We start from the raw sequence: 23814 nt of genomic DNA, 5'->3' as shown, positions 1-23814 counted from the left end.
AATGTCTAATTTTACAAATGGTGATATATGCAATTCAAATGCCCCAAAGCATTTTTGGGTCCTCAATACTTTGTTAGAGTACACTACACTAAGTTCTACTGAATGTACTTTATTGTGTATTTTACAAGTTTATGTTTTTCCACATTTCAAACTGCCAGGGTTATAATAAATATTATTCAAGTCTCAAAAGATGTTGACTTTCTTTTCTATTTGGTAATATCATCAGCTTTAATAACCTTATTCTATCGTATTATTATTTATTACTTCATTATCAAGAACTTTCACTAAACAATTCTCTGACATTTTTATTGCAAGAGTGGATAACCGGATAAATTTGTCACTGGTCAATACAAGCATACTCATTTTATTGTGCTTTGCTCAATTACACTTTGCAGACATTGTTTTTTACAACTTGAAGGGTTGTGGTAGCCTGTTGTCAAGCAAGCCTATTGACACCATTTTTCTGACAGCATGCAGTCACTTCATGTCTCTGTGTCAAACTTCGGTAATTCTCACAATTTTTCAAACTGTATTATTATTATATCTGTTACGGTGATCTGTGATCAGGGATCTTTGATGCCTCTATTGTAGTTGTCTTGGGGAGCCATGAACCATGACCACATAAGAGCATAATGTTGTGTGTGTTCTAACCGTGACATCAACCAATTGATCCCCTGTCTCTCTCTCTCTCTCTTCAGGCCCCCCTATTCCCTAAGACATAACAATATTGAAATTAGGGCAACAGTAGCCTCTAAGTATTCCAGCGAAAGGAAGAGTCAAATGTCTCTCACTTTAAATCCAAAACTAAAAACAATTAAGCTTAGTGAAGAAGGCACATCAAAAGCTTAGGTAGGCTGAAAGCTAAGCCTCTTGCTTCCAACAGTTAGCCACAAAAAGTTCTTATGGGAAATTAAAAGTGCTAATCTATTGAACATACAAATGATAGAAAAACAAAACAGGCTTATTGTTGATATAAAGAAAGTTTTTGTGTTCTGGATAGAAGATCAAACTAGCCACACCTTTCCCTTAAGCCAAAGCCTAATCTAGAGTAAGGTCCTAACTCTCTTCAATTCTGTGAAGGCTAAGAGAGATGAGAAGGCTACAGAAGAAAACTTTGAAACTAAGAGAGACTGGTTCATGAGGTTTAAGGAAAGACCCTATTTCCATCATATCAAAGTGCAAGGTGAAGCAGCAAGTGCTGATGTAGAAACTACAGCCAGTTATCAAGAAGATGTAGCTAGGATGGTTGATGAAGGTGGCTACGCTAAACAAGAGATTTTCAATGTAGACAAAACAGCTTTTTATTGTAAGAAGATACTATCTAGAACTTTCCTTTTTTCGAGACGGAGTCTCGCTCTGTCACCCAGGCTGGAGTGCAATGGTGCGATTTCAGCTCACTGCAACCTCCACCTCCTGGGTTCAAGTGATTCTCCTGCCTCAGCCTCCCAAGTAGCTGGGACTATAGGCACGTGACACCCTGCCTGCCTAATTTTTGTATTTTTAGTAGAGATGGATTCTCATCGTGTTAGCCAGGATGGTCTTGATCTATCTAGGACTTTCATAGCTAGAGAGGAAAAGTCAATGCCTGGTTTCAAAGCTTCAAAGGAGAGGCTGACTCTCCTATTAGGGGCTAATGCAGCTGGTGACATTCTGTGGAAGCCAAGGCTCATTTACTATCCTCAGAACCCTAGGGCCCTTAAGAATCATGCTAAAGCTACTCAGCTTGTGCTTTATAAATGAAACAACAAAGCCTGGCTGACAACACTTGGATACAGCATGGTTTACTAAATATTTTAAATCCACTACTGACACTTACTACTCATAAAAATATTCCTTTTAAAATATCACTGCTCATTGACAATACACCTGGTTACCCAAGAGCCCTGATGAAGATGTACATCAATATTAATGGTTGTTTTCATGCCTGCTAACACAACATCCATTCTGCAGCCTGCGGATCAAGGAGTAATTTTGATTTTCCAATGTTGGTAATTAAGAATTACATTTGATAAGGCTGCCATAGATACTGATTCTTCTGAAGGGTCTGGGCAAAGTGAATTAAAAATCTTCTGGAAAGAATTCACATTTGTAGATGCCATTAAGAACATTTGTGATTTATGTGAAAAGGTCAAAATATCAACATTAACAGGAGTTTGGAAGAAGTTGATTCCAATCAGTATTGATAACTTTGAGAGGTTCAAGACTTCAGTGCAGGAAATAACTGCAGATGTGGTAGGGGCAGCAAGAGAATTTGAATTAAAAGTGGAACATGAAGATGAAACTGAACTGCTGCAATCTCAAAATAAATCTTGAATGAACAAGGAGTTTTTTCTTATGGATGAAGTGAAAGGAGCAGTTTCTTGACATGGAATCTACTCCTAGCTAACATGCTGTAAACACTGTTGACGTGACAACGAAGGATTTCGAATATTACATAAACTTAGTTGATAAAGAAGTAGGATTTGAGAGAAGAAACTCCCATTTTGAAAGAAGGTCTATTCTGGAGAAAATGCTCTCAAACAGCAATGCATGCTATGGATAAAATTTTGTGAAAGGAATTGCCAGTGAATGTGGCAAACTTTATTTCTCTCTTATTTTAAGAAATTGTCACAGCCACACCCACCTTCAGCAACCACTAGCTTGTTCAGTTAGCAGTCATCAACATCAAGGAAAGACCCTCTACCAACAAAAAGATTATGATTTGCAGAAGGCTCAGATCATCAAATAGAATTTTTTAACAATAAAGCAGTTTTCATTTAAGGTCTGTTCATTTTTATAATACATAATGCGATTGCACACTTAATAAACTACAAATACGATAAACATAACTTTTACATGCAGTGGGAAACCAAAAAAAAATTGTATGATTTGCTTTATTGGAATAGTTGTTTAACTGCAGTGTTCTGAAACTAAACCTGCAATATTACAACGCATGCCTGCATTTATTGAGAACTTAGTTTGTAATAGAAACTATTATGAATCATATAATAAAGTAGAAAGCAGTGTAGGTGGTAAAGATATAAACCTTATGCTGGGCTTCAAATATAATAAGGAATCCAGGTTTATCACAATAAGAGAGGCAGGAAGTAAAGATTAAGGTAGAGTTGTAAATGGGCTGGCTAAGCGTTTAAGTGTGAAACAAAGAGCTAACCTGAAAAGGTATTTTACCCTCTCTGTTTTTTATTTCTCCTAGCCTCCACACCCCACCATAGCCACATTTGCCTCCTAATATTCAAGAAAACATTTGTAAACAAAAAAATTAAGGAAAACAGAATAATCAAACAGAAAACCCTAGCTAACCACAACCTAAAGAACAGAGACTTCAGAGAACATACATGGTGAATAATAGTGATTTTTCAAAAATAGTTTAAAAGATTCTACCAAAGAAAACACAAATAGCTACAGCCTACAGCAAGAAACAAAAGCCAACCCAGAAAAGGAAGAAAAATTTGATTATAAGAGTTCCAAACTGTAATATTCAAGATGTACACTTTTCAATCAGAAATTGTAAAGCATCCAAAGAAATAAGAAAGTGAAGTCCATTCACAGATGTTAATAGAAACTGCTGCTGGGGAGGCACAGACATTTTACTCAATAGAGAATGACTTTAAATCAATTGTGTTAAATATGCTCACAGAGCAGAAGGAAATCATGAATAAAGAGCTAAAGGAAACCAGAATAACAATGTATGAAAAAAGTAGAAATATCAATAAAGAGATAAAAAGTATTAAACACATACATGCACAGAAATTCTGGAGCTTAAAAGTCTACGAACTTACATACAAACTCAGTAGAAGAATAAAACAGCAGATTTGAGCAGGCAGAAGAAAGAACCAGTGAAAATAATAATAGATCAATTAAAATTACTGGTACAGAAAGCAGAAAGAAAAAGGAGTGAAGGAAAATGAGCAAAGCCTAAGACACATTTAAAACATCATCAAACATAGCAACATAAAATAATGGAAATCACAAGAGGAGAGAGAGGAAAAGGGCAGAAAGAGTATTTAAACAAATGACGGCCAACAACTTGCCAAATTTGGCAGAGGACATGGAACTATATGTTCAAGAAGTTCAACAAACTCAAAAAAAAAAAAAAAAACACTAAAAAATGCATTCTGAGACACATTACAATAAAATACTTAGAAGATAAGAACAAAGATAGGATCCTGCAAGCAGCAAAAGAAAACCCTCTTGATATATATAAGCGATTCTCAATAAATTTAACAGGAGATTTCTCAGCAATAAATATAGAGACAAGAAGAAGGTGGAACAACATTTTTAAAGAAAAGAGCTTCCTTTCTTCCTTTCTTTTGAGATGGGGTTTCACTCTTGTTGCCCAGGCTGGAGTGCAATGGCGCGACCTTAGCTCACTGCAGCCTCTGCCTCCTGGGTTCAAGTGATTCTCCTGCCTCAGGCTCCCAAGGAGCGGGGATTACAGGCTCCCACCACAAGACCCAGCTAATTTTTTGTATTTTTAGCAGAGACAGGGTTTTGCCATGTTGGCCAGGCTGGTCTCAAACTCCTGGCCTCAGGTGATCCTCCCACCTCAGCCTCCCAAAATGCTGGGATTACAGGTGTGAACCACTGCTCCCAGCCAAGAACAGAGCTTTCAACCAAAAATTCTATATATAGCAAAATCCTCACTCAAATGAAGGAGAAACCAAGATATTTCCTGATAAACAAAAGCTGAGGAAAGCTGAGGGAGTTTGCAATAAGTAGAACCGCCCTCCAAAAATGTCAAAGGGAGACTTCAGCATGAAGTGGAAAAATATAGGCAATAATTTGAAGCTATATGAAGAAACAAAAAACTCTAGTAATGATAACTCCCTAGGTAGATAGAAAAGGCAGTCTTATTGTATATTTGGCTTGTGACTCATCTTTATATTTCTTATATTAATATGATTTAAAAGAAACATGTATAATAATAATTATAAATCTAGATTAATGGTCACAGAATATATATAGATGCAATTTGTGACAAAAACAATATTGTAAGGGTGAAGCTGTATAAAAACAGTTTGTGTATGTGATTGAAGATAAGATAAAATTAGTTCAAACTAAATTGTTATAAATTTAAAATATGAATTATGATGACCAACATAACCATAAGAAAAAAAATTCGAGAGGAAGTGAGAAGAGATCAAAGAAGGACATAAAAATAAACACAAAAGAAAGCAGCATTGAAGGACTTAAAGAAAAAAAACACGTAAAAGGACAAACAGAAAACAAATGGAACAATGAAACAATGACTTCATTTTAAGAAATTAAATGTAAATAAATGTAATTCTCCATTCAAAAGGCTGAAAATGGCAGAATGGATTTTTAAAATTCACTTACTTGCTTTCTAAAGATGCAATGCATTGAGGGTAAATGATGGAAAAATATATTCTTTGCAAACTGTAATCAAGAAAGAGCAGAATTTGTTATCCTCATATCAGAAAAATTAGACTTTAAGTCAAAAATTCTTATGAGAAGAAGTGATACTATATATTGAAAAATGGTCATTAAAGAGACAAAATAATAAACATATATGTATCAAACAATAGAGATACAAATTATATGCTATGGTTTGAATGATTATATTCCCCTTCCAAATTCATATTGAAATTTAATCCCCAAAGCAATAATACTGAGAAGTGTGAACTTTGAGAGGTAATTATTAGGGCCCTACCATTACGAATGAAATTAATACCCTTATAAAAGAGCTTAGGATTGAAGGGAAGGCTGTCTTTTCCTTCTGTTCCTTCTGCTATGTGAGAATGCAGTGTTCCTTCCCTCTGGAGAGTGCAGCAAAAAGGTATCATCTTGGAAGCAGAGAGCAGCCCTCTTCCAGACACCAGTCCTGCTAGAACCTTGATCTTGGACTTTCTCCAGCTTGCAGAACTGTGAGAAATAATTTACTATTGTTTATATTACCCAGTCTGTGGTATTTTGTTATAGCAGCACAAATGAACTAAGACATTATATGATGTAAACAAGTTTCTAGAAAAACGCAAACTACCAAACTTATTCAAGAAGAAATAAAATGCCTGAACAGACCTATAATGAGTAAGTTACAAAATCATTAATCAAAAACCTTCCTAACAACAGAAAGGCTAGAACCAGATGACTTCACTTGTGGATTCTAACATTTAGAAGAATTAACACTCATCTTTCTCAAACTCCTCCCAAAACTGTACTATCTCATTCTGTGAGGTTAAAAATTATTTTGATATGAAACCTAGACAAAGATAGCACAAGAAAAGAAACCAACAGATCAATATCTCTTATAAATACAGATGCAAAAATCCTTCAGGAATATTAGAAAACTGAGTTCTTCAGCATATGAAGAGGCTTATACATCATGAACAAGTGGGTTTTATTCCAGGAATATAAGAGTGGCTCAGCAAAAGAAAATCAATGTAATACAACATATAGCAGAAAAGGGAGGAAAACAAATGATCATCTCAATTTATTGATAAAATCTATTTGACAATATCCAACACTCCTTATAAAAATATTTTAAGAGCTAGAAATAAAAAGAATCTCCCTCAACAATGTAAAGAATCTTTATCTAAACAAGCTAAGACTACTCAATGAATAAAGACTGAAAGCTTTCCACCTATGATGGAATAAGATGAGAATATCCACTTTTACCATTGTTATCCAGCATTGTACTGGAAATTCTAGCCAGAGTAACTAGACAAGAAAAAGAACTAAAAGATGGTCAGTTTGGACATGAAGAAGTAACACTATCTCTGTTCACACATGACATGATCCTCATACATAGAAAATCTCAGATAATCTACAATAAGCTACTAAAGCTAATAGATGATTTCAACAAACCTGAAGAGTACAAGATCAACACTAAAAAATCAGTCATGTTTCTGTATACCAACAATGATTAATCAGAAAAGAATATTAAGGTTCTATTTACAGTATCATAAAGAAGAATAAACTAAATAGAAATGAATTTAACCAAGTATGAAAAACTTTTACACTATAAACTACAAAATGTTGATTTTTGTTTTATTTAAATTATTTCAAGAATGAAAAGATATTCCATATTTATGAGTTGGAACACTAATATTTCTAAGATGGTAATATTACCTAAAGCAAATACAGACTCAATGCAATTACTATTAAAATCCCAACTGGCTTTCTTGCAGAAATAAAAAAGCTAATTCTCAAATTTATATGGAACTGTGATGGGCTCTTCATAGCAAAGCAATATATATATTTTTAAAGTGTAATAGTCACACTTCCAGATTTCAAACATTCCACAAAGCTGCAGTAATCCAAACAATGCAGTACCAGCATGAGGATAGATATAGAGATGAATGAAGTAAAATTATAAGCCCAGAAATAACTCATATATCTATAACTAAGTAAGGTTCACACTATAATAATTGGGAAAGAATGGTCTCTTCAATAAATGGTGCTGGGTGAAATGGTTATTCACATGCAAAAATTAAAGCTAGACTCCCTAACTCACACCATAAAAAAAATTAACTCAAAATGGATCAATGACCCATGTAGATAAACTAAAACCATAAACTCATTTAAAAAAAACAAAAGACAGATCTTCGTGACCTTGGATTCAGCAATGTATTCTTAAATAAGACATCAGAAGCACAAGCAATGAAAGAACAGGTGAATGAATAATTTTGTGCACCAAATGAAACTATTATGAAAGTAAAGAGACAACCTACATTATAGAAGAAAGTATATGAAAATATGTTTATGACAAGAGATTAATATCCGGAATAAAGAACTCCTACAACTCACTATCAGTAAAACCAGCAAGTCCCTTAAAATGGGCAACAGGCTTAAATAGACCTATCTTTAAAGAAGATATATAAATGGCCAATAGACACATAAGAAGATACTGAGTCAACATAGTTAATTATTAGGGAAATGCAAATTAAAACCAAATGAGATACTACTTCATATCTCTTGAATGCCCATAATTGAAAAAAAAAAAAGAAAAGAACAAGTGTTTCTAAGGATTTGGAGAAACTGGAACACATGAATATTTCTGTTGGGAATGTAAGATGGTTCAGCTGCTGTGGCAAATAGTTCTTCAGACATTTAAACACAGAAATTACCGTAGGATCTAGCAATTCCATTCCTAGGTATATAACCCCAAACACTAAAAACATGGACTCAAACAAATACACACAGGTTCACAGTAGCACAATCTGTGGAATATGCATACAATGGATTGCTATGAGCCATAAAAAGGGATGAAGCACTGTTACAAGTGACTTGGTGGATGAATTTCTAAAACATGCAAAGTGAAAGATGTTAGACACTAAAGGTCACATGTTATTTGGTTCCATTTATGTGAAATATCTAGAAAAAGTAGATCTTCAGAGAACAGAAGTACATTGGTGATTGCCAGGGGATGAGGGAGGTGGGATATGAGGAGCAACTGAGGTGGGATATGAGGAGCAACTGCTTAATGGGTAGAGTTTCCTTTTGGGATGATGAATATGTTTTGGAACTAGATAGAAGACTCTTTTGGACAGAGTCACGCTCTCTTGCCCAGCCTGGAGTGCAGTGGCATGATCATGGCTCACTACAGCCTCAACTTCTCCGTCTCAAGCAATCCTCCTGCCTCCTGAGTAGCATGTGCCAACAAACCTGGCTAATTGTTTTAAAAAACTTTTAGTTGTGATGGGGTCTCACTATGTGGCCCAGGATGGTTTTGAAGTCCTAGGCTCAAGTGATCCTCCTGCCTTGGCCTCCGCAAGTGCTGGGATTACAGGCATGAGCCACCAAACCCCACCATAACTCTCTCTTTTATGAAAACCTGACTTCTCAGAGACCAGATTATCTAATCATACATTAGAGGCCAGAATATCACATTTCTAAATCGAATTTCTATTAGGAAGAAGAAATAAAATATATGACAAAATATTAAAGTTGTATAATGACACATAATTTTATATAATGTGGTTTAGGATGGAAAATATGAACTTATATTTTATCATGGGTATTTGAAGTTCTGAAAAATTATGAAACCAGAAATAAAAATACATACAGAATTTACACTTATGATTTTCAACTTCCCACTTCTGTCACTGCCTCCCTTTCTGCCCCTTGTCCAAATTTTTACACCTCAATCCTCAGCTGAATTCTTTCTCTGCTATGCCTTCCCTTTTAGAAATACATAGAATTACTTTACTAATTACAAAAATCATAGGAAAGAATAAAGGGGAAATTTATTTTTCTAAAATATTTTTTTGCCCCTATCATCCATGGGTGCAAGAATATGTCTTAACTTATATTACAATGATTATGACACATGTCAAAGCTAAAAGTGCCTGAGAGAGTGATCCAGCATCTCTGCCTTCTAGTTGTGTGAAATTAGTCAATTTACTTCAACTTGTAAGACTCAGATGAATACTCTAGAATGTAAATAAATGAATAGTATCTATGCAATATTAGTGATGTGAGAAAAAATAGTACATGTAAAGCACTTAGTACAACATCTGGCAAGAAAAAGATATACATAAATGTTTATAGGTTCTCTTCTGACTCTTGTAAAACTAAACACATTATAATGTAAACCAAATTCATCATTTATCTGACTGGAAACTCTAACATTATGAGAGTAACTAAGGGAATCACATATGGCTTAAATATAGAAATGAAACTATAAAGGAAAGACAAAAAAAGTAACTGTTTTTATTCCGTTAATGCCAGAGGAAATTATTTTTTATTCAACATCAGAGATAAATCTATTTTAAAAAGCAACAACAATCCATATTATCCAGGGGGAAACTGTTAGAATCTGTCATTGTTTTCTCTGCAGCCTGATTATGCCTGGGTAATGCTACATTGAAATCCATGTTCAATCTGTGCTGTTCTTGAAAAAAACAAGCAGAGACACATTAGACTATGCCTGTCAATACAGCACATCTCCTGCTTTAATTCAACAAAATAAACAATTTGCATCTTGATTGATGCCGATGTTTACAAGTAGTGCAAATCTAAAAATCTGGTAAAACATTATTTTCCCCTCATAATGCGTAATGGGGATAGTTTAATCATTGCTTTGACATTTTAAAACACAGGTCAGGTGCTTAAATGACACCTAATAAATTACAGATGCCAAGATATTGTCTGCAATATAGTACAACATAACATTTTAACTAACTATAACCAGGAGCTGTCATTTTGTTAGAGCAAAATAGTAACTAGAATGAATTCACTTTGAGTTTTTGCATAACAATAACAGATCAGCTGTCATCAGTCCAATAAAGTCCTTAATTTTATTAAATGCTTTCTAGGAAATGAGTTTTACATATAGATGTGTGTGTGTGTGTGTGTGTGTGTGTATGTGTGCGTGTGCAGGCACATGAATCTTTTTAAAGCCCTCTTTCAAAGGGTCAAATCTTTTTTTTTTAATCTGTTGTCTTAACAATAGGAACAGAGAGAATTCTTTACCTCAACATCATATTTGTGGGCACGTAGCAAGGCTAGGAGATGAATCCAAGTCAGTCGAATACCAAGGTCAATTTAATCACTCTATCTACTATACTTTCTCCACAAACTAGCTGCTGAAGTCATCCAAATCTGTTGGCCCTAGCTGTGTTATGTAGAAAACTGCTCCACTTCCTTTAAACTGATGTGTTATGAGGGTTAAATGAGTTGATTGTGTGCACTGTACATTTAGGTTGATGTAAAAAAGGCATAATACCTTAAATGCTGTCTTCTAGTTTTTGGTTTCTTTTGTTGATTTTTCTGAATAGGGCTGCCTACGTTTCTCTAGTTTCCTTCACTTGCTTAATTCTCTGTTTTGACTCAAATGAACTAATTGAGCATAGCTTCATGGATGTAACACGTATCTGATATTAAAGACTTATCTAACCATCAACATCACTGTGGCAGTATCGACCTGGGTAAGTTATTACCCAACATGGCATATGAAATTAGTTTAAAATTCTTAATCTTAGAGACACTTCTAGAAGTGAAAATAAAGACATCTCTATTGCAGAACTGAAAAATTACTATTAAATTCTTGTTTAACTGAGATCAAGCAGAGCTCTCATGATTCCCACATCAATGCTTGGTTTTGTTTATATTCTGATAAACCTGCAAAGACCATCTACTGTGCAAACCTAAAATGTGTACTAAAGGAATGAATCCCACTATTGTAACAGAGGGTAATTGGGAAGTTTCCAAAAGAAACAGGAGCTAGAGCTAACAATGAAGACCACATTTTGGTGCTTTCCCATTTTACCCTTAGTCAGCATAGCAGATAATCAGTGTGACGACTCTGTCTCGGCATTGACTGATTACAGACACAGTCAAAGGGCAACAGGCCATTGTTGCTGAAGAACTGTGGAGTATACACAGTTCGCAGGTGGCTATTTCAATATGGCAGATGGATTAAAGAGCCTGATGACTATCCTATATCAACTGCATTCTGACTCATAAAATATGCACCTTTGTTCTTAAAACAGGCCAAAATTGGTAATTCTATTCTGCACAAAACGTTCTCCCAAGTATATTCCTTCTCATTCTACATATTAAATGTAAAAACGAGATTGCAAAGTAGATGCATACCTTTACTAGACTGATTTCTACAACTTTAAGCATTAATGTACACTCATATATTTGTAGAGTATAATTATTGATCTTATAGTTAACATATTCTCAAAATAAATGTGGATAAACTCCTTTTCTTTAAACAAACTCAATAGAAAAAATAACGTAGGCTTCATCAATGCATCTGAATAAGTCCACCCTGTAATTAAAAAAATGGAATGAATAATTTGTCCCTTTCAGAAATACTTATAAAATGAAATACTTGAATAGCCTATTCTTCAAAAATAGTTAGGACTTCTCTTCACAAGGCAAGGAAGAGTCTGATAATTTTAGAAATTAAGGCACATGTGTCAAACTACTTCTGTAATAAAATTTGCAATCAAACCGAAATTACAGTGAACATGTGTTTCTCTGGTTATAGGCTTGCATTCCTCAGATTTACCTGCAAATTGTTGTGCTATTTTGAGTAAAACAGTTTCTAAAACATTTCTTTGACTAAATAACTTTTTGTATGCTTTCATCTTTAAAAACAACCCACTAAATATATTTTCATGGTAGAAAAATCTTAGCGAAAGAGCCCACCATATTTCATCTGTTGCTATATTTGTCACTAAACAAGGCATTATTATCATTGGTAGTTGTTATTAATATATTAGATAATAGACATTAGAGTTATAATACACTTCAAGAGATCACCTCACATTCTAGCAAACCAAAGATGTCCTTTTCTTCAATGAAACACTGAAGCCATAGAAGTTAGGGACTAGCCCAGGGTTGTATAATTATAAAAGCTATATGAATTTATGACTGCCACTCTTTTTTATTTTTTGAGACAGAGTCTCGCTCTGTCACCAGGCTGAAGTGCAGTGGTGCGATCTGGGCTCACTGCAACCTCTGACTCCCAGGTTCAAGCAATTCTCCTGCCTCAGCCTCCCAAGTAGCTGGGACTACAGGTGCATGCCACCATGCCCGGCTCATTTTTTGTATTTTTAGTAGATATGGGGTTCACCATGTTGGCCAGGATGGTCTCGAACTCCAGACCTCGTGATCCTCCCACCTCGGCCTCCCAAAGTGCTGGGATTATAGGTGTGAGCCATCGCGTCCGGCCTGACTGCCACTCTTATTGGAAGTGTTGTTCTAGAGGCAGGCCTTGTCCTAAAAGGCCCAGTGTCTTGCTGAAATTCCACAGTCAGAAGCTTCCCCTCCTGACATAGATTCCTCTACTTGGTTGAAAGTTTCCACCTGCTTGACTGGTTTTACTTAGAAAGCCAGGCCTTGAGAACATATTGGTGGACAGAGGGAAGATCAGAAGGCTGATGCTGCATGTTTAATTTCCGGCTGGAGGTTTTCTTTATGGCTCTGTTTTAGCACAGCTGAGACAACTCAAGCCTGAGGGTTAGAAGAGAAAGGCTTGGTGCAGTTGGAGCACTGCAGCCTGACCACAGATGTACACAGCCACAGACACATGCAAAATCAAGAGTGTACATGGCCTTGATGGATATTCTTGTTCTCACCCCAAAAGTTAAACAAACTCAGATATTTTCCCTGTCTGATGAGAGAGGCAAGACTAGATCATTTCTAAAAGTGCTTCCAGGCTGAAGACTCAAGTCTTGAGCTGCAAACTATTAGTCTTCTGGCCTTATATATTACTCTGACATGTTTGGGTTGAGCCCGCCATAAAGGCCATGCGACTACACTGCCATTTTGCTGGGTCACAACTCAAATTTCTAACCACTAGTTGTTACACTTGCCCACTTGATCAATTTACATAATCTTCTACGCACTTGACGGCATTGAGTTTACAGAAAGTATAGAACACTCTCTGTATAAAGTAGGGTGTCTGCTTCCTACAGCAATACCTTTTCTACTCCAGCATTATTATTTTCTTTTTTATTTTATAATGTCCCTACCAATAATAATAGTGAAATCCAAAGACATTTGAACATGTAGTATGTGAAATGCACTTGGTAAACTGTAAATCTAAATAATAATTGTGGGCTGGGTGTGGTGGCTTATGATTGTAATCCCAGCACTTTGGGAGGTCTAGGCAAGAGAACTGCTTGAGACCAGGAGTTTGAGACCAGCCTGGACAACACAGAGAGACCCTATCTCTATAACAATAAGAATAAAAAATAACCAGGCATGGTGGTCCCAGCTACACAGGAGGCTGAAGTGGGAGGATCGCTTGAGCCCGGAAGTTCAAGACTGCAGTGAGCCATGATTGCACCACTACAGTCCAGCCTGAGCAACAGAGCGAGACCCCATCTTAAAAGAAAACATAAATAAATAAATAAATGCCACTTCTATTTATATGATTAATATCATATGAAATTAAGTCTGAGTTGGGGGGCTGTGGTGTTCTAAATATGTGTATTTTCTAAATGTTTGTATTTGTGTAACTGGGGATTGGAGGTGAAAGTTATAAAACTGCGAAAGTGCAGGGCCAACTACAACAGCACCTAGAATGTGGTAAGAACTCCATAATTACCTATGGGATGAATGAATGCATGAATAATTTGACCCCAGGAGACTAACTTCAGGTTAAATATTTTGTCCCTTTCCGTTTGTCATAACTACAATTGAAGTCACAAAAGATGTATATTCCTGAGAGGTTTTATACCTTTTCTGGGAAACATTCTTTATATAACACTGCTTGTCATGGTTTCTGGTGGTCAATAAGTACTGAATAATAGCAATCATCAAAGGAATAGCAGCAGCAGTGCTAGGCAGTATGCTAAAAAAACTGTTGAACTACATTATCTCATTTTACCTCCATAATAACACTGCAATGTTGGAACTAAATATTATACCCATCATGCAGATGAGTAAAGTGAGAGAGAAGGTTAAATAACTTGCCAAATTGCACAAAACTACTGTATTACAGAGACAGAACTCAAACTCAGGTATGTCATGCTTGTTCTTGGTTTAATAAATGAATAAGTGCAGGACAAAATGAACTCAATTATGGTTCATCACTGTGGTTTTATACTGGGAAAAACTGAAAAGGGTTGAGCAGAAGTTTAACTTAGTGAGTGCCTCACTCTATATGGTCTTTGCTGTATCAAACTCTCAAGGACACCAAAATTTCACTATGGCCTCAGTGAGTAACAAGAAAACCTGAGAAAGTGAATCACTGGGCCAAGGATGCTAGAACCAGGATGAAAGAAAAAGAGTTCAAGAGAAATAAACAGGGATTATGACATGAATACCTCCATCTGGCTAATAGCCATCAATAGAAGGCAGCAATATCGACTCATTCTTTTTTTATAATTATGTTAAACTTCTTATGTTTAAGTGAAACACCATGCTGAAACTCATCTTCCTATAACAACGATTCTTGGCATTATGCAGCAACTTAGAGCCATCACATTGCTCAATTACATTGTACTGCAGATGTACAAACGAGGCAGTTAAGAAAAGGTTCCTGGGGAGAATGCCGGATAAGCCAACTTTTACCAGGGAATTTTTTCTTTCTTCCTTTCCAATTACCTTTCTCTCCTCCTTCCTCCCTACTAGCTCCCTTAATTTCTCTCTCAACCTCTCCATATGTTAACTAACATCTAAAAACTGCATTTTTGGCAGTTTATTTATTTCAATGTCAGTATTTTTCAAAGATGGTATATTTCACGAAGTGTCTCACTGGAACAATTGATACTGCCATTTGTATAATTAGTCACCAAAATTATTTGACTAAATGACTCTGAAAAACAGTTGTTGTTCATCATATTTTGTACATCAGGAAATAAGTTCAATGTGTTTAAGGGGCTCATAAAATAACAAAACTAAGACAAACCTGAAGTGGAAATAAATAGCATTCAACAACAGGCTATAATTTTAAAATATCAGTTGATTTTTGGATTCATTCAATCCTATCCCAGAAATGACTATTTTTCATAACACTGTGTCATATGTGGGTGTTTGGTCTTCGAGAAAAACAGTTGGGTGGGTGGGTTGCAGCAACTGCTAAATGTATCTGGAAGACAACTGGGGGAGTTTAAAAGTGATCCCTTTATCTCTGCCTTCCTTATTAGTACCTACTAAAGAGTAATAAATCTCCTGGGTATTGAAATAGTCCCCAGGAAGAAGCACAATGATAATTTCCATATTAGTACTAAACTCTTTAACCTGAAGAACACAGTCCAAAAATCATTGCAGGGGCAATTTGCAAAGGTTCTTTAGATAGGGTAGAAACTTAGAATGTAAAAACTTTAGGAAAGAAAGGAAAAGAAGGCATAAGAAAGAGGTGTCCAAATTTAGAGGCTTAGATCACTCTCTTTCGATCTGATCTTTTTCCATCAAATCCTCTCTTTCCATTTCCATACAGTTGGGTTATCATCTATATATAGAAACTTCCAGATGCCACTCCCTCATCTTCAACCCACAATAAAAGTCAAATGTCTTATGCATTTATCAAACTAACACACAGTAAGTCTGTAACTGGCAATGGAGACCAAAAATCTCCTTGGCATTCTCAACTTACATATTTTACATTTTCAGCTTCCCCAAAATATCCTGCACGATATTTGAACTGCGGAATTACTGTGCCATTTGCAAAATGTCTGATTATGCTTTTTTTCCAAATTCCAACCCATGCTAATGTGCCCTAAGATACCACATATTGCTACCCTCCTAAGGCATTTGAATGTGAAATTATCGTCCACAATACCATCATAAGAGAGGAGTAAAGACAGATTACCTGGGGTTAAGAGGATGACTGACATAGTGATGAGTGAGCACACAACTAAAATCACCAGCAGAGCAATAGCAATTCCCTTCCAGTTTCTCTGTGGAGGGCTGTTGCTTCCCAGTTCCTACCGAGATAGAAAAAAAAGTTTTGTAATTACACATGCTCCAAGAGAAATGTATTCATAAAGGAGCGATTCAGTGCATGGCACAATCACAGTTTGAAAGCTGATTAGAATCCATTTCCTCTTCAGTAGTTCATTTAATTATTCAAAAGTGCACATATTATAAATGGCTATCTTTTGGGGGCCAATCTGCTCTCTCTGTGAGATAGACCAGCAGAGTTTTATGCTTGCTGTCCAAAATGTAGATGGTGTAAAAATGCACTGACTATAAACACCAGGATGATAGCCAAAATACTCTGCAAAATAATTATTGAAATAGAGCGAGTCCATTTACATGTATTCTTGCTACAATGGAACCTACAATAAAGATGTAAATGTAAATGTTCTTGAAGCACTACGGGCTACTTTCTAACTGGATGGCGGAAAGATTAGAAATGGGAAAATCATTCAAAATGTCCCTCACTGCAGAGCAGCGCACATTTGTTAACCAAACAGGTCTTTTTTAAACAGTTCTCCCACCACTCATAAAAAAAAAAACAAAACAGGATTTAGTTAACTAAATTAAATGAGTCCTTCTATACCAGTGGTTAATGACACTGTCTTGCTGGGCAACATGCATGATATTGGAAAAAGGTATGGTTGATGGGGAAAATAAACTTGTACATCTCTCACGATGCATGTGGTAAAGCTATTCATTCCTCCAATGATCTGTGCTCTCCTGTGTTGACTAGCTATGTGTGGGCATAATTCACCAAAGCAAAGCACAGACCACAATGATTTGAAATGAAAGTCAGCTTTTTTTGCAATAAAGTTTATAAAACACTGAGCTTCTCATTTTTTTCTTCCTACTCCATTTCCCAACTGCTTTTCATCCTTTCTCAATACAGCCTCTTTATTTAGAAATAGCTAACAGATTTGGTGATAAATGAAACAAAATATGAAGGTATCCAGCTCACTACATGTGCACAAATCACCCCAGAAGCCATAGAGCCACTTTGTTTTCAACAAATATAAACAGAATAGAAAACATTTAATAAATTTGTACATGAGTTCCTGTGAGTCACAGATTAAAACATTGATGTCAATATTCATATAGTTATTTTGGTATTGAATTGTGCCATAAACCCGGAAGATTTAAAGAACTAGACTCTAAATAAATACAAGAAGAAACCATGCATAGGAGGCATTTTGTTGTTTGTTGTTTCCCTTCTCAGATAAATCGCTCTAAGTTAGTCTTTCATTCTGATAAACCAAATCCAGGAGAGATCAATTCCACTTTTTCTTAAATGACTTGCTCCACACCTCTTTTTCAAATAATGCTTATTATCCAACACTTCTATTCCTCTTGCACTTTAGGATTCTCATTCATATTTTCCACATAAATCAATACAGTGGGTCCCCCAAATTATCAGCTTTAGAGAAGTGATATAAAGACAGTCAATAGTTGTCTTGTGACCATAAACCCTTATCTGGAATGCAACGTTCCTGCAAGTTTCTAGGTGAGTTTCTTTGTTAGAATGTGTGTGCTGTGATGATTGCTGATTCTCTGTAATGATGCCCTACTTCAAGGCTACTCAGAAGGTAGACTGACAGAACGAGAGAGGCTGCTGCTGTAAATCAAAACCTACAGTGGTCTGAAAGTTGGGAAATACTCAAGAACTGAGACAGTGAAAAAAAGGGCAGTAACCGACAGCGAATGGGTATCTGGGCCAAGAACCATAAATACTTTCCTATTTATTAACTCTAAGAGAAGCAAGCACATATTATTGTTTCACAATGTAAGAAAAGGGAAAAAGAATAGAAATGTAGCAATTATAACTGACTTTTCAATTCAGTAAGAGAATCAAGAAAAAATTATAAACTGAAATTTACTGATTATGATCTTGATATGCTGTCACTCCAACTCATGACAAACCATTTGAGAAATGACTTTTGACTGTGTTTTTCAGTTTGTGACTATGATAAAACCATGTAATGTCTACCAGACATAGTCTAACAAAGAGTAATAATAGCTTATATATATTATTATGTGTCTGGTATTGAAATATTTTAGATTTGCCATCTCACATAATCCTCAAAATAATCAGGTAAGATTAGTGTCATCTTCACAAATTTGCAGATAAGAAAACGGGATTTGAAGAGATTAGTAACATATCCTTTTATCACTAATAAGTAGGAGAGCTGGAGTTCTAGTTCATAAAATCTGATTATAAAGATCACACTTAACCACTATAATGCCACTTGTAAAGATAAATATTTCTAGAACAAGTACATTAAAGAATCAATAAATCAATAAGTTATTTGGACCCATACATAACTGTACATCAATACTTTTTATTTGGGAAAATTCACAGTAATATTTGGAATTCAGTAATGCTATCCTGAATTCAGTAATGTTTGCAAATAAATGTATATTTTCCAAGTCACAGCTGACTACGGAAGTCCACCATTTAAAAAGCGGTAAAACAAATTTGAGCGAGACATATTTTTCTGTTCATAAAGTGATGCACATAAGAATGTGTGGTTCCTCTGAAATGACTCATCAATGCTCAAGGCATATACAAGCCCCTATTTGAGAACTGCTGACTTAATGAATGTAATATAATTCTCCCCTTTCCATCCACCTTATATTCTATTACCATTACATTTCTAAAGCATGGTGTTACTTACGTTACTTTTTTCTCCAAAGTTCTTTAACATCCCTACACTGGTTAAAGAATCAAACACAAATGTGTAAGTCTAGAAAAATAATTATCTGTATCCACGCTCCCGTTTCCCCAGCCAGCACAATCTACTTTTGAGAAAGAATCTTGTATTTCATGCTGCTCTGATTACCATTTCCTTACGTTTGCCTCAGATGCTTCAACCTTCACATCACCATTCCATTCCTAATTCTGTTCCATCCAACCCCTTTCATATGCATCCAGTTATAGACACTGTCAGTCATTCAACATCCTGCTCAAATGTCTCTTCTCTTGGGAATTTCTCCTAGTTATGCAAGCCAGATATGACTTTCCTTTCTCTGGAAAGAAAAATGCCTAAAATACACTGTACCAGTAAGTTTGAATCCAACTCCGCTACTTGAGAGCTAGGAGACTGCAAACACACTTCTAAATTATTCTGAGCCTCAATATTTTTACCTGAACAACTGGAATAATAATGACAATTATTTTTAAATGTTGGAAGGATTAAAATAAAATAACTCATAAAAAAAACTCTTACCTAAGTATATGATAAGAAAGTTTACACTAAGTGAACTGTTTGGAATGTTCTCCCTCAATATACTTGTACTCTTTCTCATCATTCATTATGTCATGAATGAATGACATCATCATCGTCATAATGATGTTGGTGAATGGTAGTGTCGGTGTTGCTTAAAACCATGTATAAAGATCCCTCATATCCCTGTTGGGTTTAAAGTTATTAACTCCTTAATGTAAGAATCACATCTTAGAAAATTTTATTTTTTTTTAATTTAAAAAAATGTTTTTAGAGAGAGGGTCTCGCTCTGTCACCCAGGCTGGAGACCCGTGGCACAATCATAGCTCACTGAAACCTCAAACTCCTGGGCTCAAGTGATCTTCCTGCCTATGCCTTCTGAGTAGCTAGGATGACAGGCATAGTGCCATCACACACAGTTAATTTTTTAAAATTATTTTTTGTAAAGACGAGGTCTTCTATGTTGCCCAGGCTGATCTCAAGCTCCTGGCCTCAAGCAATCCTCCTGTGTCAGTCTCCCAAAGCTCTGGGATTAAAACCATAAGCCACTACACCCAGCCTTAGACAATTTTAGATTCCTTACGTCAGTTAACAATCTCTTGTTCTCTTAATAGGTGCTTAGAAAGTAATTAGCCAGTTAATTAAGTGGTGGTGAAAGTGATCCTGATTGACTTTGTTTTTGATGGCTTTCCACCACCCAACATCTGAAAGCAATCAATTGCACATGCCAGACCAACAGAACAGGTATGATCCTGGGCAGCAGCCTTAGACAAGGAACATGTTAGGAACTTGCAACATGGTCATCTGGATGCTTTGGTCACAGAACAAAGTGCATGTTAGATGATGATATCACAAGGAGGGGGTCTAGAAACTCAGGGGCAAACATTAAATGATCCATATATGGTGCTACTTTTGTAAATGAGCCCTCCAGTGGACGGATGCATCAGTTGAAATGCTTGTGTTCAATGTCAGATCATATTAAACATTGTGATTGCCTAGAGACACGTTAGTGCTATAGTCCAAACTAAACTGAGTCTGTAACCTAACTATTTACGTTACATCTACCGGCAACAAATTACTCATCATCCTTCAGGGAACAGTTTAGTTTACAAGACAAGGCTTACCACTATAAAGATAATTTATCTAAGTCCAAATTCATTTTTTATTTGTTTAGGTGCAAGGAGAAAAATGCTGGGAATAATAAGTAGGAAAAATGCAAGGGTTATATACCATTTTATTTGGCAAAATAAAGAAAAAATCTTAACCAGCAGATTTGCTTTCCTTCATAAGGAAGTAAAGGATACCAAACTTTGTTTTTTTAAAAAATAGTATTCCATTTGTACTTTCCTTTGGAAAACGTCAATGTATTTATCTGCCATATGTACTCTGAAAAGAGATATAATCCATCTATACTGAAACAGTCTAAAAAACATGACATTTAGAGAAAATACAAGGAAAAATCATTGAGATATTGAAATTATACATCTAGACTGAATGTGGGTGTGTTTTAACACAAATAGATTTTCTCCAACCACCTGTCTACTTTCTAAGAAGCGCAAGGAAGGTTCTTAAAAATATCTGTATTTCTGTTTGAAAAGATGTACTTGGGTTTTTCAGCCCTAGAGTATTAACATTTTTCACGTTGATTCTTAGTGTCATTCTTAACACAACCACACCAATCACTCAAAAAGTTATTTACTCACTTTTCTTTTATCCCTTCCCTATATTTACTTGTTTCAATACGTCTTCACATAGAATCTTAATGTTTTCTCAAAGAAGTTCAATAAAGTTCCTCAAAATTAAAAAAAAAATGGGGTGTTCTCTTCCATCAGTTCACATTCTGTTAAATAGCTCAAAAGTTTGAATTGTCTTTTACTTATTTTATTTTACTGATGGTGTTTATATTTTCAACTGTAAGTAATGTCAAATATGGAAAGATTTGAAATAGTTCGAAGACATTTATGCTGAATAATCTGCAAATATCCTAAAGGAAGTTAAAATATTTTAAAAGTTTCTATATTGTCTCATGATATTAAAGAAACAGCATTTAAGAGTTAAAACTTTAAAAGATACCTGGAATAAACTCCATCTTAAAGAAACATGCTCTTACAACACACCTAAGAAACGTTTAGCCAGCTCTGGCTTGAAAAGCCTTGAGATATAAAAATCCAATTTAAATTTCCTTAAATAATACCATTTACCATTTAACAAAATGTACTGGAGTGTGTTAAGGTTTGGGATACCACACAAGATGAAGCTGGGAATACAAATTAAAATAAGACCTGTTCCCAGTGAGCATAAAGTCTGAGGAAGAATTTTCTAGGCAACAATACAATACAAGGTTAAAAAAAATAAAGGTAAAAGAATAAATCATAAAATTTTGCTATGGGAAATAAAGAAAAAAATTATTAATTTTCTTATATTGATATAAAACATTCACTATGCACATTCAATCAACATCCTATAAAAAAGGTGCTGGATATGCTGGGATTATGTAACTATACAAAATCTAGAATGAAAAAGGAATCAGACGAGTTTTTTTAAAAGTAGAGAATGTGTATAAAAATACACATGTAGGTATTTGGAAGTGTCCACAAAATGTGCATTTCTTTTCCTTCTGGAAAAAATAATTGACAACATTTACAAGCTATATTAGATTAATAAGCATAAAAGGAACTGAGATAACTTTCAAGGAGTTTCCAAAAGAAGCAGGCAAAATCTGATTTTTGCCTCCAAGAAACAAATAACTTTTGCACTATTTAAAATATTTTATAACATACTGATGGCAGAAAAAAATTCTAAATTTTTATTAAGTTCGTGTCATCTGAATAGTATGTCTGAAAAAAATACCACAAAAAGAAAATTCAAATTCAATTTAAAGAAATAAATGTAATTATACTAAAGACAACTTTAGTCAATTGAATGTAAGAGTTTAGTATAAATAACAAATATTATGGACTATCGTCTAGTATTAGGAGAAACAGTCGTGGTTTCCTACAAGACATCAGTTAAGAATACCAATAAAGAAAATATAATCACAGAGATTATTTCTTATATTTAAGTTGCACTTAATACTTACTCTGCCTACTGCTTCTTAAAATTGCTCATTGTTCTCATGCCATTCACAGTTTCCTCATTTATCCTTCTTCTATGATTAGAGGACTCTATGCTAAGTAATTTTTTTATAACTTATTACAAGTTACACATTTTTCAAAATTATACTCTTTATAGGTTTATGCTGTTGACCTACATAAGGTTAAATACGCTAAATCATACTGGAATCTGAGCTATGGTACAAAGGCATCAACATCAGCTGGAAGCTTGTTAGAAATGCCAAGCAAGTGTCTTTTGTTGCTCTTTTTTGTTTGTTTTATTTATTTGGTTCCGGGATTGTTTTTCTTGTTTTTGTTTTTGAGACAGGGTCCTGCTCTGGCACAATCATGGCTCACTGTAGTCTCAACCTCCTGGGCTCATGTGATCCTCCCACCTCAGCCTCCCAAGTAGCTGGGACCACAGAAATGTACCACTATACCTGGCTACTTTTTTTCTATATATTTTGTGTAGAGATGGGGTCTTGCTATGTTGCCTAAGCTTGGGTTTGTTTTTTTACAATTAATTTGTTTATAAAAGAACTGGCAATTATATGAGTTGCAATTCACATTTATCACTCCCCAATAATTGTGATTATTGGTGCACACTTGGATATGGTTTGGATTTGTGGCCCTACCAAAATATCGTGGTGGAGAAGGGGCCTAGTGGGATCAATTGGAGAAGGGGCCCGGTGGATGACGGGGGCAGATTTCCCTCTTGCTCTTCTCATGATAGTGAGTGAGTTCTCACAAGATGTGATGGTTTAAAAGTGTGTGGCACTTCCCCCTTCACTCACTCTCTCTCCGGCTCTGCCACGGTAACATGTATTTGCTTCCCCTTTGCCTTCCACCGTGATGGTAAGTTTTCTGAGGCCGTCCAGTCATACTTCCTGTTAAGCCTGTGGAACTGTGAGTCAGTTAAACTCTTTTCTTCATAAATTACCTAGCGTCAGATAGTTATATATAGTAACGTCAAAACGAACTCATACACACTCCTAGATGAATTAACAGTAAATTAGAAACAAAATAAGTATGACAGCTATCCTTAATATATGGTGTGGTGTTAGTTTTAGACTTTTAGCATCATGACTTAGAGGTCTAAGGACTAAGCAACTGTGATTCTGGACACATTTAGGGTTAGAAACTACAATAAAGCTACT

The 23814-nt window shown here is 35.3% G+C and overlaps 1 protein-coding gene across 3 annotated transcripts in view; it reads right to left on the bottom strand.

Annotated features, from left to right (window-relative positions):
- Nucleotides 1-23814, bottom strand: part of DPP10 (dipeptidyl peptidase like 10) — a 1401573-nt gene that overhangs the window by 522736 nt on the left and 855023 nt on the right. For all 3 annotated transcript variants that reach the window (XM_063694707.1, XM_031008786.3, XM_019022737.4), the window contains exon 2: nt 16235-16349. In XM_063694707.1, coding sequence (XP_063550777.1) covers nt 16235-16349 — 115 coding nt within the window. The remainder of the gene's footprint in view (nt 1-16234; nt 16350-23814) is intronic.

This window comes from Gorilla gorilla, chromosome 11 (genome assembly GCF_029281585.2).
Source record: "Gorilla gorilla gorilla isolate KB3781 chromosome 11, NHGRI_mGorGor1-v2.1_pri, whole genome shotgun sequence".
NCBI lineage: Eukaryota > Metazoa > Chordata > Mammalia > Primates > Hominidae > Gorilla > Gorilla gorilla.
Note: the sequence above shows the minus strand (reverse complement) of the source record. Positions and strands in the feature narration are given on the sequence as shown.